General features: G+C 45.2%; 1 protein-coding gene across 2 annotated transcripts in view; it reads left to right on the forward strand.

The window, feature by feature from the left end:
- Nucleotides 1–16,111, forward strand: part of LOC144772808 (kelch repeat and BTB domain-containing protein 7-like) — a 52,817-nt gene extending 36,706 nt beyond the window's left edge. The window contains exons 2-3 of one of the 2 annotated variants that reach the window (XM_078657386.1): nucleotides 8,076–10,366; nucleotides 15,226–16,111. In XM_078657386.1, the coding sequence (XP_078513512.1) occupies nucleotides 8,076–9,932 (1,857 nt within the window). In that variant the 3' untranslated portion in view covers nucleotides 9,933–10,366; nucleotides 15,226–16,111. Of the gene's footprint in view, nucleotides 1–7,958; nucleotides 10,367–15,209 lie in introns of those variants that run through there. The other variant, XM_078657385.1, reaches the window with a different exon arrangement.
- The last annotated feature ends 287 nt before the right edge of the window (nucleotides 16,112–16,398 follow it).

The following is a 16,398-nucleotide window of genomic DNA, read 5'->3' on the forward strand; positions in this document are numbered from 1 at the left end:
TAACAAGACCCTGCGTGACTTCATTTGGGGCACATCCCGGCACCGACTGGCTCTCGGGAAACTGTTCCTGCCCACTGACAAAAGTGGACTGGCCGCCCCCTGCTTTGAGCACTACTACCTGGCGGCTCAGCTCCAGTGGGTAGCCCGCTGGTTAGCAGACAGGGGGAGGGAAGATACTGCTACAACTGAGCCGCCCTATGCACTGGAGCGGATCACCGCGATGTTTCACCCACTAGCGGCACCGACGCGACTCACCCCACTACTGCTGGCGGTGGCATTCAAATGCTTTCGCAGGGCGCTGCTACTCACAAGAATGGTGCTCCCATACGCGCCTGCAGTGCCGCTGGAAGGCTCGCCGGGGGTGAGGGCGTCCTTACGCGCTCCATGTTGGAGCAATGGCAGGAAGCGGACGCCCATACGTTGGGCGACTTGTATCAGAATGGAGCACTGCTGCCCTACGAGACGCTAGTCACGGACGTTGGGCTCCCGTCTGGGGGTTTTCTAATGCACTGCTCCCTCACGGCTCATATGGCGGCCAGCTGGGGCGGCATTGCAGTGGAGCCAGTGCAACCCTTGACCGTGCAGTATCTGCATGTCATGGGTAGGGGTCGGCATCTTATTAAGTGGTTTGCCGCCTCCCTGCGGACGCACACGGAACTGGACCTGGCTCCGCTCTGTGGTAAGTGGGAGCGTGACCTGGGGTGGGCGCAGGCGGACAAAGAATGGGAGAAGATCCTTAAAAGCCCGGTGCGCATCCCTAGGAAAATGCGCTTCTGCCAAATCCAAGTATACATAGTTCACAGGGCCTACCTCAACCCTGACTTAATAAATAAATACTTTCACAGGGCTGAGGCGTCTTGCCCTAGATGTGGTGAGGTGAATGCAGACCTCCTCCATCTATTGTGGCGCTGCCCCGGACTTGGCACTTACTAGAGGGACATCAGTGTACTGCTTAAGCGCTGCACCGGACGCACCATCCCTTGTGACTGGCCTGAGTATCTTTTACACCACTTCAAGCGGCCACCTAAAGATAAGACATTGTCCCGCTTTCTGGATCTGGGGATGGTGACGACGACACGTCTCCTCACTAGGAGATGGAAGGCGAGCGACCCGCCTAGTGTACGGGCCTGGATACTGTCACTCCTGGCATGGGTTCGGGCGGAGTGGACTGCCATACGGAGGGAGGAAACAGTAGGGCTCCGCAGGGAACCTATGGCGGAGCAGTGGGAGGGTATGCTCAAAGCTCTGCAGGCGGTAGAGAGAGTTGCAGGCGAGGGGGAGACAGGGGAGGATGCAGGTACAGCGGGCGGGGGGGCATGCAGCGGACGCCACGCCTGGCACACTGACTGGTGCGCCACATGAACACGCGGCAAGACAGCAATAGCAATAGGAGCACAAGTGCCTGGGGGAAGTGGGCAGGAAAGGGTGGGGGGGGCGGGCTTGGGGATGGGAATGGGGAAGAGATTGTACTGTATCTATGGGACAGTTTGATGTTTCTGTTTGATACAAATGTTTTCATTTTGCAGTTGTTATGCACAAATAAGACTTGTCTACCCACACAGAGATAGGGCACGTTGACTCTTTTTATACTGAGGGCATGCCTGGGCGCCCGAGATCCAACTGCATGCTACTAATGTGTACTGATATAGCGTACCAATGTTATGCCTTCGTACTTGTGCACTGTCAACCGGCTCGGCTGCAGGGCTGTAACACTTGAAATGGTGCACCCAATGTAATGCTGGAAATATAAAATGCCAATAAACAGATTTGACAAAAAAAAATTGTGTTTACTTTGTCATGATTCCTTGGTTCCCCCTTTCAAACTCAGATACCTACTGTTTCAGAAAAGTAATGAAGGACATATGGGTGTGTCAGCCACTATTCGAAATTTAAAACAATTTTACTGGTGGCCAGGTCTTGATTCTCAGGTAAAAATGTGGATCTCTGATTGCAACACCTGTCTTATCTCTGATAAACTTTGGAGGACCTTTGAACCTAACATTCACATGGTTCCACTACCTGACTCACCCTGGGGAAAAGTTGCCTTGGATTTTGCAGGCCCATTGGACCTCCTTCCTGCAAATAAAAGACATCTTTTAGTTTTAATTGACTATTTTTCAAAATGGGTCTATTTTGATTTTGTTTCAGTTCCAGACACTTATGTTGTTATCAAATTTTTGAAAAGTATTTTTGGCATTGAAGGTCCGCCAAGACAAATTGTGACAGATAATGGCACACAATTTAGATCGCATCAAATGGTAAGATTTGTTCAAAATTTGCAAATTAAACATCTCACTGTAGCGCTCTATTCTCCTTCATCAAATGGTCTTGTTGAACGTATCAACAGATTTTTGAAAGAAGGAGTTCAGACTGCTTTATATGCTAGTTTTCAGGTGGAAGAATTTTTTAAGTAAAAACTTTGGACTTACCATAATACACCTCACAGAACTACAGGCGTTTCTCCTTTCAAATTACTGCGCAACAGAGTTGCAATTTCGAATCTTTGTCCTCATTGGCTTAAAGACATAACCAATAGCAATGTTTCTCATGAAGGTGACTTACAAAAAATCAAGGAGGTTGTTAAATCTAAACACAATGCCATTTCTTTGTATCATCATGATTCTAACAACACAAAAGACGTCTTGTTTTCTGTTGGTGATTAGGTTCTGATTAAAAAAAAAACAGAATTAAGAAAGGGGAGTCCAAATTCACTCTGCCTGTCAGAGACATACAAGTGGCTAAGAGTGCTGTTTTATTAAATGGAAGGGGGATGGAATAGAAGGAATTTGGTTAAAATTATCAATGATCAAGCTTTGAAGATCATTTCTGCTAAAAAGAAAAGTTTTTATGATTCAGACTTGGATGGAGCAAACTCTGGCATGGATTTCTTTTGTGACAATTCATCTTCGACTAATGCGGACAGAGACTTTATTCCATCTACAGATTTAATGTCCAATGAGTGTCCTTCTGCTATGACTCCAAGTACGACTTCATGTTACAATTCCTCACTACGTTCAGTAAACAAGGCTTTATCCCTTAGGGTAAGAACTGTACCTTTATATACCAGCAACACACTGAGCCATTACCCATTCAGTTGCAACCACAACTCTTGATGAACTACAGTGAAACACTTGCAAAAGACAAAAGGGTTATATATTATGTCCTTTAAGATAATCATTTTAAAAAGGAATCGAGTAAAAAATCGTGAATAAAAGATAACAATAAAACATATAGCAGTTCTAAGTTGAGAGATGAAAACTGGGTAGGCACATAATGCATATGCATACGGAGGAACTGCTGTCAATAAAGTGTTTGAATATAGAATTGCATTTTTTTTTAAAAGGGAGCTGGTCCCTGGATAATGACGTCATTGACTGACGAGGCATAAAGAGCCTGTCATGCGAGGTTGGTCCGTTTACTATTTTGAAACGGTACGAAACAGACGTCGTGATCAGAAACGCTGAACGGGGAAACGCATTGCATCAAATATAAGGAAGGCAAGAGAATTGGCGGGTTGTTGGTAGATCGGAGCGGGAGCAAAACAGCCAAAAGATTCAGGGCCAGATGTAGGTAATTTTAATTTACCACCTCTTAAATACCGATTCATACCGAATCGGTATTTATGAGGTGGTAAAATAGAGGGGGGGAGATGTAGGTATTTATGAATCGGTAAATACCGAATCGTTAAGATTCGGTATTTACCGATTCTGTAAATACCAATTTGGTATTGCCCATTGATTCCTATGGGCCTTGCAGCCCATAGGAATCAATGGGCAATACCGATTCTGTAATTACAGAATCGGTAAATACCGATTTTAGCAAGGGTGCAGGGGGTGTCACTTTGACACCCTCTGGCACCCCAAAAATAGGCATGTGCGCCATGTGGCACACAGACATGCCCTAAGGGCATGTCTGTGTGTCACATGGCACAGGTGTGCATGCACACATGTGCATGCACACCTGGATTCGGTATTTTACCACCCAATTGGATTGGGTGGTAAAATACCGATTCTTAAAGCCCTGTGGCACTCTGACATGTGCCAGCTACATCTGCATTTACAGAATCGGTATTTTACAGAGTCTGTATTTACCGATTCTGTAATTTTACCGAATCGGTAAATACAGAATCGGTAAAATACCGATTCTGTAAATGCATGCCCTACATCTCAAAATCCAATTACCGGTCGGTAACGGCCGAATTCGGCCGTTACCGACCGGTAATTGGCCACCTACATCTGGCCCTTAGGGCCAGATGTAGGTAATTTTAATTTACCACTTCTTAAATACCGATTCATACCGAATCGGTATTTATGAGGTGGTAAAATAGAGGGGGGGAGATGTAGGTATTTATGAATCGGTAAATACCGAATCGTTAAGATTCGGTATTTACCGATTCTGTAAATATCGATTCGGTATTGCCCATTGATTCCTATGGGCCTTGCAGCCCATAGGAATCAATGGGCAATACCGATTCTGTAATTACAGAATCGGTAAATACCGATTTTAGCAAGGGTGCAGGGGGTGTCACTTTGACACCCTCTGGCACCCCAAAAATAGGCATGTGCGCCATGTGGCACACAGACATGCCCTAAGGGCATGTCTGTGTGTCACATGGCACAGGTGTGCATGCACACATGTGCATGCACACCTGGATTTGGTATTTTACCACCCAATTGGATTGGGTGGTAAAATACCGATTCTTAAAGCCCTGTGGCGCTCTGACATGTGCCAGCTACATCTGCATTTACAGAATCGGTATTTTACCGAGTCTGTATTTACCGATTCGGTAATTTTACCGAATCGGTAAATACAGAATCGGTAAAATACCGATTCTGTAAATGCATGACCTACATCTCAAAATCCAATTACCGGTCGGTAACGGCCGAATTCGGCCGTTACCGACCGGTAATTGGCCACCTACATCTGGCCCTTAGTGTTTAAATATATAGGAGGACCGAAATTGGAAGCCTGGGGGAGGAGAATCGTTACGTAATAGACGCCTTTGGCAGCATATGTGACGAATATAAATAACCGTCATATACAGTAATAGAGTAGACAAGCAAAAGCGAGGAATTGCATTAACAAATGAATACTAATGGGTTTTTCGCATCTCGTGTTTTGCCGCCATTACAGCTACGAGCGAATAGTACCCACAGCGAATACCCGAATGCACTGCATCGGCAAAAATAACTTACGGTGAGAGCTGGTAGATCACCGCCTAAAACTAAAACAAGGGGCTTGGTTAGAAAGCGTGGTGGTAAAATAATTGCCCTTTTTTTAAAAACATCCAATTGTTAATTGAAACATTTGTGTTTTTGTGCATTAGTTATTACCCTCAAATAAGCAGTTTTAAACAATGCTAGTGACAAGAAAAACAGCACGGCGACACCCACAGATTAACCCAACTGACATAACATAAGGTACAGAATAATCTCTCAAATGTAATGGTAGACGAATTAATAGTGGGATAGGTTAGACTCTAATAGCCTCCTCCTTTGATTGTAATAGGAACAGTCAAACTCTTATTTTTGCAAGTGAGAGAAGCATACGAAGGTAGTTTCCAATACCTAGCGAAGAAATTGAATTTGAATAGGTATGTTGATACCGTCCTAAATTCCTGATTAAAACTCCAATTGAGAAATGTACAGGAAATAACCATACAATTAATAAAATATTATGTTTTGTAATCCATAGGGAGACAGGGTTCTCGATATAGAATTACGAGGATACCTACAACCATACCACGCTACATATGTACGAAAGTATGGGTGAGTTGTAAGCATTTGTTAAATTTAATTTAAGAGGATGAACCGTGTGACTGCTTTAAGAAAGTTGGTAAACTCAGTGAAATAATTGCAAATATAAAATGTTCTAGACAGGGGGATAGGATGAAGATTTGGAATAACCATTGTTTTAACACAATAGTAATCTGTGACAGAATCCAGTGCAAGATTGTGGTGTAATACGGAATCAAATGTTAGAGAAGACAGAGGGTATGCCCGATGTGGCACAACATGTCTACATCTTTCATGTTACGAAACCTGTAAAGGGAGCGGCTCTATATGAGATAGTACATGGGCAAATGCATTGTAAAGTTATGAAAATAGAACCATATACATAAGGGGACCCATAGGATGACTTAATAGGGATGTACCAATGTGAGATACTTATATTGGATTGCAGTACATGTGTTTTGACTACAATGGTGGTGATTTTTTGTATAGACATTCTGTAATAGATGTCTCAACGTAACTGTGTACTTACACTAGATAAATGAATGTTTTATTCTTGTGTTAGGTTATGCTGATCATAAGGAGAAGTTGTATTAAATTGTCCTGGTAACAATAATTTAACACCGCCGAAATGCGTAGACGCTTCAATTCAAGTTAAATTTGGAGTGGTCAACACTTATGAGGGGTTAAGGAATTAGTTCCAAACTTCATGTTGTACCAAAGGTTCTAAATTAACTCAATACAAGACAGATTTGATTGTCTGTATTTGTGATCTTTCCTGTATAACTGTATGAACTGTAATGTTTTTAATAGTTTTTTAACTGATATCATGTACATGTTCTTTTATTTTAATATGTAATATTATGTGTTTTTAACATTTTCAAAATAAACAGTGGATTTTTTATATATTTGAATATATAACCCTTTTGTCTTTTGCAAGTGTTTCACTGTAGTTCATCAAGAGTTGTGGTTGCAACTGAATGGGTAATGGCTCCGTGTGTTGCTGGTATATAAAGGTACAGTTCTTACCCTAAGGGATAAATCCTTGTTTACTGAACATAATTTGGTGCTCCATTCCCTTTGGGGTTGAGAGGGAGCAACTCTCATTGTGTTTTGAGACAATTCCTCACTGACATTGCAATCATCTTCTGACTTTCCCTCTTGACCTGTTGCTTCTCAAAGACCACATCGCAATGTTTCTGTTCTACAAAAATTCAAAGCTTTTTATTTGATGTAGTTACCTTACTATTAGCCTGATTCATCAAGCCGAATTGCGCTAGCAAAGGGCCAGATTCTGAGAATCTGGCCCTTTGCGAGCGCAATTTTTGCATTTGGGATTCATCATCCCAAATGCAAAAATCGGTAATTGCTAATTCGCTAAATTGCGAGGAATTACATTTAAGGAATCTCTATTTGAGATTCCTTAAATGCAATTCATCAACCATTTTTAAATTGCTAATTCGCAATTTCGGGCCGCTATTTACCGAGAGGTCAGACCTCTCGGTAAATAGCAAAAACTTAGAAAAATGCTTTTAAAAGCATTTTTCTAAGTTGCATGTTGCACACACACATGTCCTTTGGACATGTTTGTGCGCAACACCTGTTTCAATTTGCATTTAAGGGCTGCTACAGGGTGTCCTTGGAACACCCCTGGCACCCTTTAAATCGCTATCTTATTTGCAAGTAGCAAATTGCTAATCGCAAATAAGGAATACTCCCCATTCATTCCTATGGGCTTTTTGGCCCATAGGAATGAATGGGGAGTTATTCCTTATTTGCGATTAGCAATTTGCTACTCGCAAATAAGGAATGTGTATGAATCGCTATTTATTTAGCAATTCCTACATGAATACTGTTTTGAGAGTCCTTAATAGCGATTCGCTATGAATCGCTATTAGCGGCTCGCAAAACGGCCCGTTGATGAATAAGGCTGTATATGATAGAAATATTTTTGGTACAATACATTGTTCAACTTTTCCTGTTGTTTATTCACATTTGTATCATTTATTGTAAACTCATTTATTTTCATATTTTTTGTTTAATAAAGGGGGGTGATGTAAAGGTAACAAGTTGCTCTTTCCCCTTTAAGAGCAACTTGTTATTCAAGTGTATACACATCTGTATCTCGAGCGCTCCCCCGCGGTCTGTTGTTTTTTTAATTTATCTTCCGTTCTGCTGTTCTTGCGGTTGCTGCCTACAACTGTTTATTCCGGCAGTTGCGAGGAGGACACTGAAGCCACCGGTTGTGGGCTTTATTTATCTGAACCTTAAAGCCTTAATAAACACTTATATTCTGAAGTGCACCGTTTCAAGAGCTTCATTCGACTTCAGTTCCACGGGAAGATGTCCTGCCGCTCAGTGTCGAGTTACTTCTCGGGGCCGGAGGAGAAGGTGGACGGCGGCCACGCGGCAGCTGTTCTGACACAACTGAAAAACTTCTACGACTCCCGAGCCCTCTGTGATGTCACGATTGAGGTGCTCGGGGGCATGGCGTCGCCAACCGCCGCCACTCCAACTACGGCCGCCGGCGCGCGCTCCCCCTCAGTGGAAGCGACCGGCCGCCTCTTCTCATGTAACCGCAACGTACTGGCGGCCGCCTGCCCGTACTTCAAGAGCATGTTCACCGGTGGTCTGTGCGAGAGCAAGCAGAAGAAGGTGACGCTGCACAACATGGACGCTGAGTCAATGGCCCTTATTATCGACTACTGCTACACCGGTCGCGTGACAGTGAGCGAGGCCAACGTACAGCGCCTTTACGCTGCCGCTGACATGTTGCAGCTGGAGTATGTGCGCCAAGTCTGCGCCGGCTCTCTGGCCCGCCGCTTGGAGCCAGCCAACTGCGCCGGTATCCTCAAGTTCGCGGACGCCTTTGACCACGCCGAACTGCGAGCTCAGGCTTTGGCTTACGTGGCGAGACACTTCAGCCAGCTGAGCGGTGGAGAGTTGTGCGAGTTGAGTCTGGCACAGCTGCAGGAGGTGTTGCGGCTCGACGACCTGGATGTGGACTGGGAACGGCGCGTGTGTGCAGCCGCCCTACAGTGGCTGGAGGCTGCGCCGGCCGACCGTGGACCCTGCGCCGCCGAGGTGCTGCGCTGTGTGCGTTGGCACCACCTGGCCGACAAGGACCGTGTATACCTGGAGGAGTTGCGTGGCCGGCCTTTCGTTCAGCGCTACTGCTTGCCCTACCTGCAGGGGGTGCTGGACGACCGCTATGGGCCTGTCTGTCCGCCAACGCCCCCAGAGCCACAGACCCCACCACAGGAGAGCCCTGCCCGCCGCATCGGAATGCAGGCCAAGGAGATGGTCATCTTTATTTTTATTATAGACTTTAGGAATCCCTTCCGCTGCTGGGATCCTTACTCTGGCGACATCTACACCATGCCCCCGCTGGCCACGGCCGTACACGAAAGCGACAAAACAGTGTCTACCTGGAGAGTCTGTGTCTCGCCACAGCACGATATCTACTTATTATTACAGCCTCTCAAACAACTGTGGGTCTACAACCCCGTGCGCGGCAGCTGGCGGCAGCTGGCAGAAACATTGCTTTGCCGGTTCGACATGGACCTAGCATACCTGCGTGGCCACATCTATATTTTAGGGGGTACGGACCCTATTACGGAGGCCAACTCAAGAGAAGTCGAGTGTTACAGTGTACAGCGTGACCAGTGGGCATTGGTTTCCCCTCTTCCACACTCGATGTGCTTCTTCGATTTGGTCACTGTGGGGGACAACCTGTATGCGGTCAGCCACAAGCGATTACTGTGCTACGATCCTAACCGGGACAAGTGGACAAATTGCGCCTCAGTGGGGGACAGCCACTTCCAAGGAGTCTGCGTTTTTAAGGACGAGATCTACTGCATCTGCAGTCTTCCCGTGGTAAACGTGTACAGTCCCGCCCGTGGCGAGTGGCGGCGAGTCTGCGACATCCCGGAAGTTGTCAACATGCGCAGCTACCTTTTAGTTTGCCACGGAGGGCGGCTTCTGCTCATTACTTACAACTCACTACACTGTCAAAGTGACGTTCTCACTGCTCAGTTTCAATACGATGCGTTCGCTGATCGTTGGTTAAAGGTGGGTGTCAAGGTGGGATTACTGTCCCCACAATGTGGGCTTACGTGCCTGTCTGCGCGTGTCTTTACGTCTTGCCTTAAGCCAAGACAGAGCATCACGAGAGAACCGTATGATGAGAACAGCAATTAAAGTGCTGACTTGAAGCTTTTGGATCCATTCACCGAGCACGACAATATGTAATGGGGTAACCCAAAGGACCGTTGGACTCGGGAATAGATAGAACGATAAATGCAACAATCTGATGCAACCGGCATAAATCAGCATTTTTGGCAAGACAGAAACAGTATTTTTTGCAGAACAAACATACCCTCCTGTTTTAAGCCTCTATGGATTGTGAAAAAAGAGGGAAATAATAACACCAGACACTTAAAATATGCAAAATGTCACGTATATTCAATTTATACCGATTCATAATAACGTATGTTTGTAACGTTTTAAATTTTGTTAAATACAGAAGTGCTTCAGAGTATCATGTATTACATGGATTTCCGTGTATATGTGATTCAGGAAGAAGGAACTACATGTCCTTTTGCAGACTAGGTGCATGGTAGGCAAGTCAACAAGCATTTGCAATGCAATAGGTCTCGCATTAGGAAAGTTTGAGCTATTGGTATTGTAAATGACAATTTTTTTATTTATGTGTTGGTTTTAAAAATTGCGAAATTAATAGCTTTGTCATTTACAATGGCAATAGTTATAACTTTTATTTACATTATATTATAATGCCAAATGTTTTTTAAAACGTCCCACCCCCCCAGTGAAACTCTTCCGTGCAGGGAAGGTTAATGTGGGTTGTGAGAGTAGCTTGTACATTATCTTATTTGTAATGTGTGGATATATTTTGTATAATTTGGAACAATGCTACGAGGCGAACAGGTAACAATGGCATGCCTAACATCAGCATGTGCTTGTATGACATCACCGCTGCAATCTGTGTCCCTCAGCATAAATGCGCCTGTTCAATGAAACGGGGCCTTTGGGGAACAGTGAGAAGTGTGCTATGTAAATGCTTCCAAGTACATCACTATTTACATAAAGTTCTGTGTAGGATAGAGGAAGAAATAAAAGAGGATGGCTAGATAAAATTATTGTGAAAATGTGTACTGAAAATAAAGTGTCTTTTAATAAAGTAAAGAGAGTAACTGGTGGAATGAAGGATGGTGTGTTGATGCTCACTGATTATTGTGCGCCGCTTAAGGATTATATCATAAGTGTAGTGTGATAGGCGTGTGCAGATCTATTCTGTAATGTTGCTGCCTGATGCTGTGCTGGTGATGAATTACGCTGTAGTGGTGCTGACTAATGCTGTGTTTATGCTGTTTAATGATGTGGTGATTGATGCTGTAGTGGTCGTGAGTGTTGGATTTGTGGCAAAAATAATGCTGTGTTGCTGTTCAATTGAATTTGTGCCCCACATGAGGGGCATATTATAATTGTAGTGTGAGTTCTGCAGATTTATGCTGTATTAGTGATGCCTGCAGTGCTGGTGATCAAAGATGGTGTAGTGGTGGTGAATGATGCTGTGTTGATGCAGTTTAATGATTCAGTATGCTGAGTGATGCTCTAGTGGTGTTGACTAATGCCGAAATGGTATAAATTATGCTGTGTTAGTGCTCATTGACAATTGTGTGTACCTTGAGGAGAGATGGGAGGGGAGAGAAGGGAGAGTGAGGAAAGAGGGTAGAAAGGAAGGCGAGAGGGGAAAGGTAGGAGAGAGAGGAGAGAGGGTAGAGGAGAGAGGAGAGAAGGGAGAGTGTGGAGAGAGATGGGAGATGGCAGAGGGGAGGGAAGAGTGAGGAGAGGGGGGGAGAGAGGAGACAGGAGAGAGGAGAGAGGAGAGTGAGGAGAGGGGAGAGTAGGGATAGGGGAGAGTGGTGAGAGGGGAGAGTGGTGAGATGGGAGAGTGGTGAGAGGGTGGAGAGTGGTGAGAGGGAGGGGAGAGGGAGGGTAGAGTGGGGATAGAGGGAGAGGGGAAAGTGATGGGAGAGTGAGGAGAGAGGGGAAAAAGAGAGGGGAGGGGAGAGTGATGGTGAAAGGGGAGAGTGGTGAGGAGAGGGGAGAGTGGTGAGGAGAGGGGAGAGTGGTGAGGAGTGGGGAGAGTGGTGAGGAGAGGGGAGTGTGGTGAGGAGAGGAGAGAGTGGTGAGGAGAGGGGAGAGTGGTGAGGAGAGGGGAGTGTGGTGAGGAGAGGAGAGAGTGGTGAGGAGAGGGGAGAGTGGTGAAGGAGAGTGGTGATGGGGAGTGGTGGGGAGAGTGGTGAGGAGAGGGGAGAGGAGAGAGTGGTGGTGAGAGGGGAGAGTGAGGAGGGGAGAGTGAGGAGAGGGGAGAGTGAGGAGAGGGGAGAGTGAGGAGAGAGGGGAGAGGGAGGAGAGGGGAGAGGGAGGAGAGGTGAGAGGGAGGACAGGGGAGAGTGAGGAGAGGGGAGAGTGAGGAGCGGGGAGAGTGAGGATCGGGGAGAGTGAGAAGCGGGGAGAGTGAGGAGCGGGGAGAGTGAGGAGCGGGGAGAGTGAGGAGAGGGGAGCGAGAGGAGATAGGGGAGAGAGAGGAGAAAGGGGTGAGTGAGGAGAGAGAGAGGGATTGGAGAGAGGGAGTGTACAGGTGAGAGTGGTGAGAGGATAGAGTGTTGAGTGGTGAGAGGGTATAGTGGTGAGAGGTGGGAGTGGTAAAAGTGTGGAGGGAAGATGGGGTCTGCCTTCAGTTTAAAACTTATAAATAAAGTTATGTAAGTACTGCCAGAATTAGATAGGGAAAACAGAGAAGGAGAGAGATAATTAGCTAGTGTAGTGTGTAATGTTTGAAACCCGTAACAAAAGTACTAAAAAAAAATCTAAAAATCACCGTTATGTGTGATTAACAATTAATGTTGTTTTTAAAATATAAAAGAACTTTGAGATCGGCTTTAAATAGTAAGTAAATGCAAATCGTAAAAAATGCGGAGATGAGGCCACCATAATGTCTTTCAAATATTGACCCCGCAAACAATGTTTAAGATCTTTTGTGAAGAAAAGTACTGTCTTTTCTTTAAAGTTCTCTTTTAATGGAGTTACGCATAAAAGTGATTCAGGTTAGAGGGGAAACAACAATTTAAGAGGATGTCTCCATGTGGCTTGTGCTCGGCTGGCGCCTCGGGCAACTAAGGAGGATGTCTCAATGTGGCTTGTGCTCGTGTCGCCTCGGACATGTTTACTGGTAACACGTGAAATGCTAAAACCATTAATCAAGAAGGATGGCTCAGTCTGCCTTCTTGCCCGGTGGCGCCTCTTCTCTGCTTCCTGTTTAACACTAGAGATTGTGGGAGGGGGGAGGTTGAGGAGAGAGAAGAGTGGGGAGAGAGGAGTGGGAAGAGGGGAGAGGAGAGAGTTATCCTTTTTTTCTCCAAAAAGCATTAAAAAAAAACTCTGAACCTTTTTTATTCCCACCTCTCTAAAAAGCAGGGCAGGCGCAAGTATTTCCTTTTTCGTTCGTTTCCCTGAGCAGAAGTAGAACATGCTGCAGCATAGAAAATGCTGCAGCAGCAGTTCAAAATCAGTAGGCCTGGTCACCCTACCATCTTATCAACTTCAGCAGCATGAAATACTGAAGGGCACAATACATCAACTGTGAAACTTTTGAAGATTAGCAGAATAACGGTACAAGGGAAGGTGTTTCTTTTCTTACAGGTGCCCATTCAAAGCAGCCCCATTACAGCCCCATAAACTGCAGGGCACACCCTAATCCACATTAACATTTTGGTGGGGCCCACGAAGGACTGCTGTCCCTTGATAGAAGCCCTTTGAAATGCACGCATAGGTGATCTGCTGGTTGTGTCCCCGGGGCGCTTAGAAGGCAGAGTCGGGTCATCCAAAGCCAATAGCAGTGGGCTCCCATGTGCGCGCCTAAAGGATCCATGCATGTCAATGGGGCCCACAGGCCCACCCTTTTGTTGCAGCCAACTTCAGCCCTATTATGAGACCAACCCTGTTATCTGCTCTGCATTCTCATAATGGCAACTTTTGGGTTTTCTTTTTCATCCTGCGAGGGAAACCGTAAACAAACCAGGGCAGAGGAGAGGTCTTCAATGGGGCTTTTGCTTTTAAAGGGTTTGGCTCCCAAGTCAGCTCAGGGGTCGCAAATCTGCAATGTGGTGTTGTTTAATACTAGATTTCTCATTGTGATGGTGAGGAGGTATCTTGCCTTTTTTTCGTTATTATTGTAGACCGTCCGTGCTGTTTTGCAGCTTCATAACAATAAGCAATTAAAAAAAAGTTGCCATTATGTCTTCTATCTATATTTGTTTTGCTGCAAGGGCGGAGTGGGTGATTTGGTGCTAAACATACATTAGTTTGTACCGCCCACGCAATGCCTGTAATCGGACACAAAGTAATGCAAGAAGAAATGGTAGCAAGATCTAACCTTGTTTAAAATATAAATGCAAAATAAGAACAAATGGTGGTGTACCATGTTTCAAGAAGTCAGAGACTGCACCCCAAGCCTATCCCACCCGACTTTTCGTACGAATGTGAACAGCCTCTTTCGGCTCAGTTACTTTAAAAACGTTTGTGACATGCATTTCTTGTATCTAGGGAGGTCTTAGCAATAACGTGTGAAACAAGGACGAGAGGCAAGAAGGGAAGAATAGGGGAGAGTAAGGGTGACGAGACGCACGGGAGAGAAGGTGGATGGGTGAGAACATGAAAGGGGAGGGGTTGAGAGAAGGGCTAAGGAATGAGCAGATGGTCCTGTTTATGACCAGCGGAGCGTCGTGCTTCAAGAGCCTGGTGGGGGAGGGTGGTGGGGGGAGCGGGGGAGAAAGCGAATGGGAGGGAAAGCTTATGGGGTGTGAGTGAGGCCAAGCGCGCGCCTGGTTTTCAATACTATTTACTGTTCTGCCCGCCTTTGGTAACACTTATTTTCAATGTGCTTTGAAGCTGTTTCTACATTGCCAAATGGCTATACAATTTAATCTCCAATTACGTTTAAGTGTAATAGATGTTTTACATACAGGCAGTACACGACATTAAAACATTGTAAAATATGCCATTACAAATAAAAACAACGGTAAAGAAAAATAGAAAACTGGTAAATGTGTAATGGGTAACTGGGAGAAAGGCTGTGGTATGCGTGATAGCGTGCTAGAGAGAAGGGGGGGTGATAAGCGCGAGGCGAGAGACGGCCTGGCGGCCGACAAAGTGAAAGCCGTGGGCAGTGAAAAAATTAGGGGAGGAGAAATGCCTGAGGCACAGCGCACGCTGGGGGATGCCTGTGGGAGGGAGGCTAGTGGCTTTGATGTGCACGCACTTTTTAGGTCAATGCGCTTGCGCATTGAGCTTGCTTTTCACGGGCACAGCATCAAATCGCCCGATGGTTAAGCTCTGGTTAAGCCCCAATATCTCTCGCAAGCTCAATGCGCAAGCGCATTGACAGGCGAGACCTAAAAACGAACAGTAAGTTCTATTGAATGGTCTATTAAGCACATTCTTTGTGAATGTCAAAAATAATTTCACAAATGTTTCCTTGAGCAAGGCTATATTATATCTCCAACTCATACAAGATTTTTCAGTTGCCCATAGCCACACATTTGCAGCACTTGCTGTTCCTTTCTGGGAGGGGATCGGAATTCACACTATATAAATTGAAGCAAATTGGGTAGAGAAACTGGGACCCCCTTTTAGGTCAAGTATGTGCAGCTCATGCGCGGCTCTTAGGCATGGGGTACTCGGGTATGAACTTTAAGCTTCACCCACTCTGCCCATCTTTCCTATGACTCCTGTTGCTGTAGTTTCTAAATGGTTTCCTCTGATTTGTTAACAGGCTTGTTAGTCCCTCCTTAGTTACGCCTTGTCTGCATTTGTAACCGGCCATTAGGACTGGACCTTGTACAGTGTTCTTTCCTGATTAACTTACATTAGCCCTTCTGAGAACTCTTTGCTCACTTTATCTAAAGAGCACTGGTGGGACGCCAGCTTTAGTAATGGTGATGTAGCTCAGATTTCACCTAGATTTAGGCAGACAGACTGCATTTCAAAATTGGCACGCAGATTATGGTGCATGAAAAGTGAAAAACATGAAATGAGGTCTGGTCAAATGCTTTTTAAAAAGTGTAACTTTTGGTGCATAAAAAGTGAAAACATGAAAGAGGCCTGCTAATGAATGAATGAATGAATACATTTTATTCAGTTAGAACCACAGCAATTTATACTTGCAACAAATATCCATTACAAAGCTGTTTCATTTTTTGTTCTCTAAAAGGGAAAACGATTTCTTATCATACAATTTGCACTTCTTCCTGTGTAATTTAAACAAAGCATTTGATAAAATTGGCTTTTTAAAACATAGTCTCAAGTGTTACTTTATACAACCATTTTACCAGGCCACTAGCCTTATTTTGGATGTTCCTCTTGCTGGGTTATGAGGTTAGTCAAGCCGCAGCTAGGCTACAGATCTTCCCTGCCGGGGCATTTTGATGTAACAGTTCCGCAAGAGTAGATACCTCTGGCATTGAGTGGTCTCCTTAGCATGGTCTCTAACGGTACATCATACAACCATTTTGCCAGGCCACTAGTCTTAATTTGATCTTTCCTCTTGTTTAATTAGGAATTGGATCAAGCAACAATTAAG

This window comes from Lissotriton helveticus, chromosome 8 (assembly GCF_964261635.1).
Source record: "Lissotriton helveticus chromosome 8, aLisHel1.1, whole genome shotgun sequence".
NCBI lineage: Eukaryota > Metazoa > Chordata > Amphibia > Caudata > Salamandridae > Lissotriton > Lissotriton helveticus.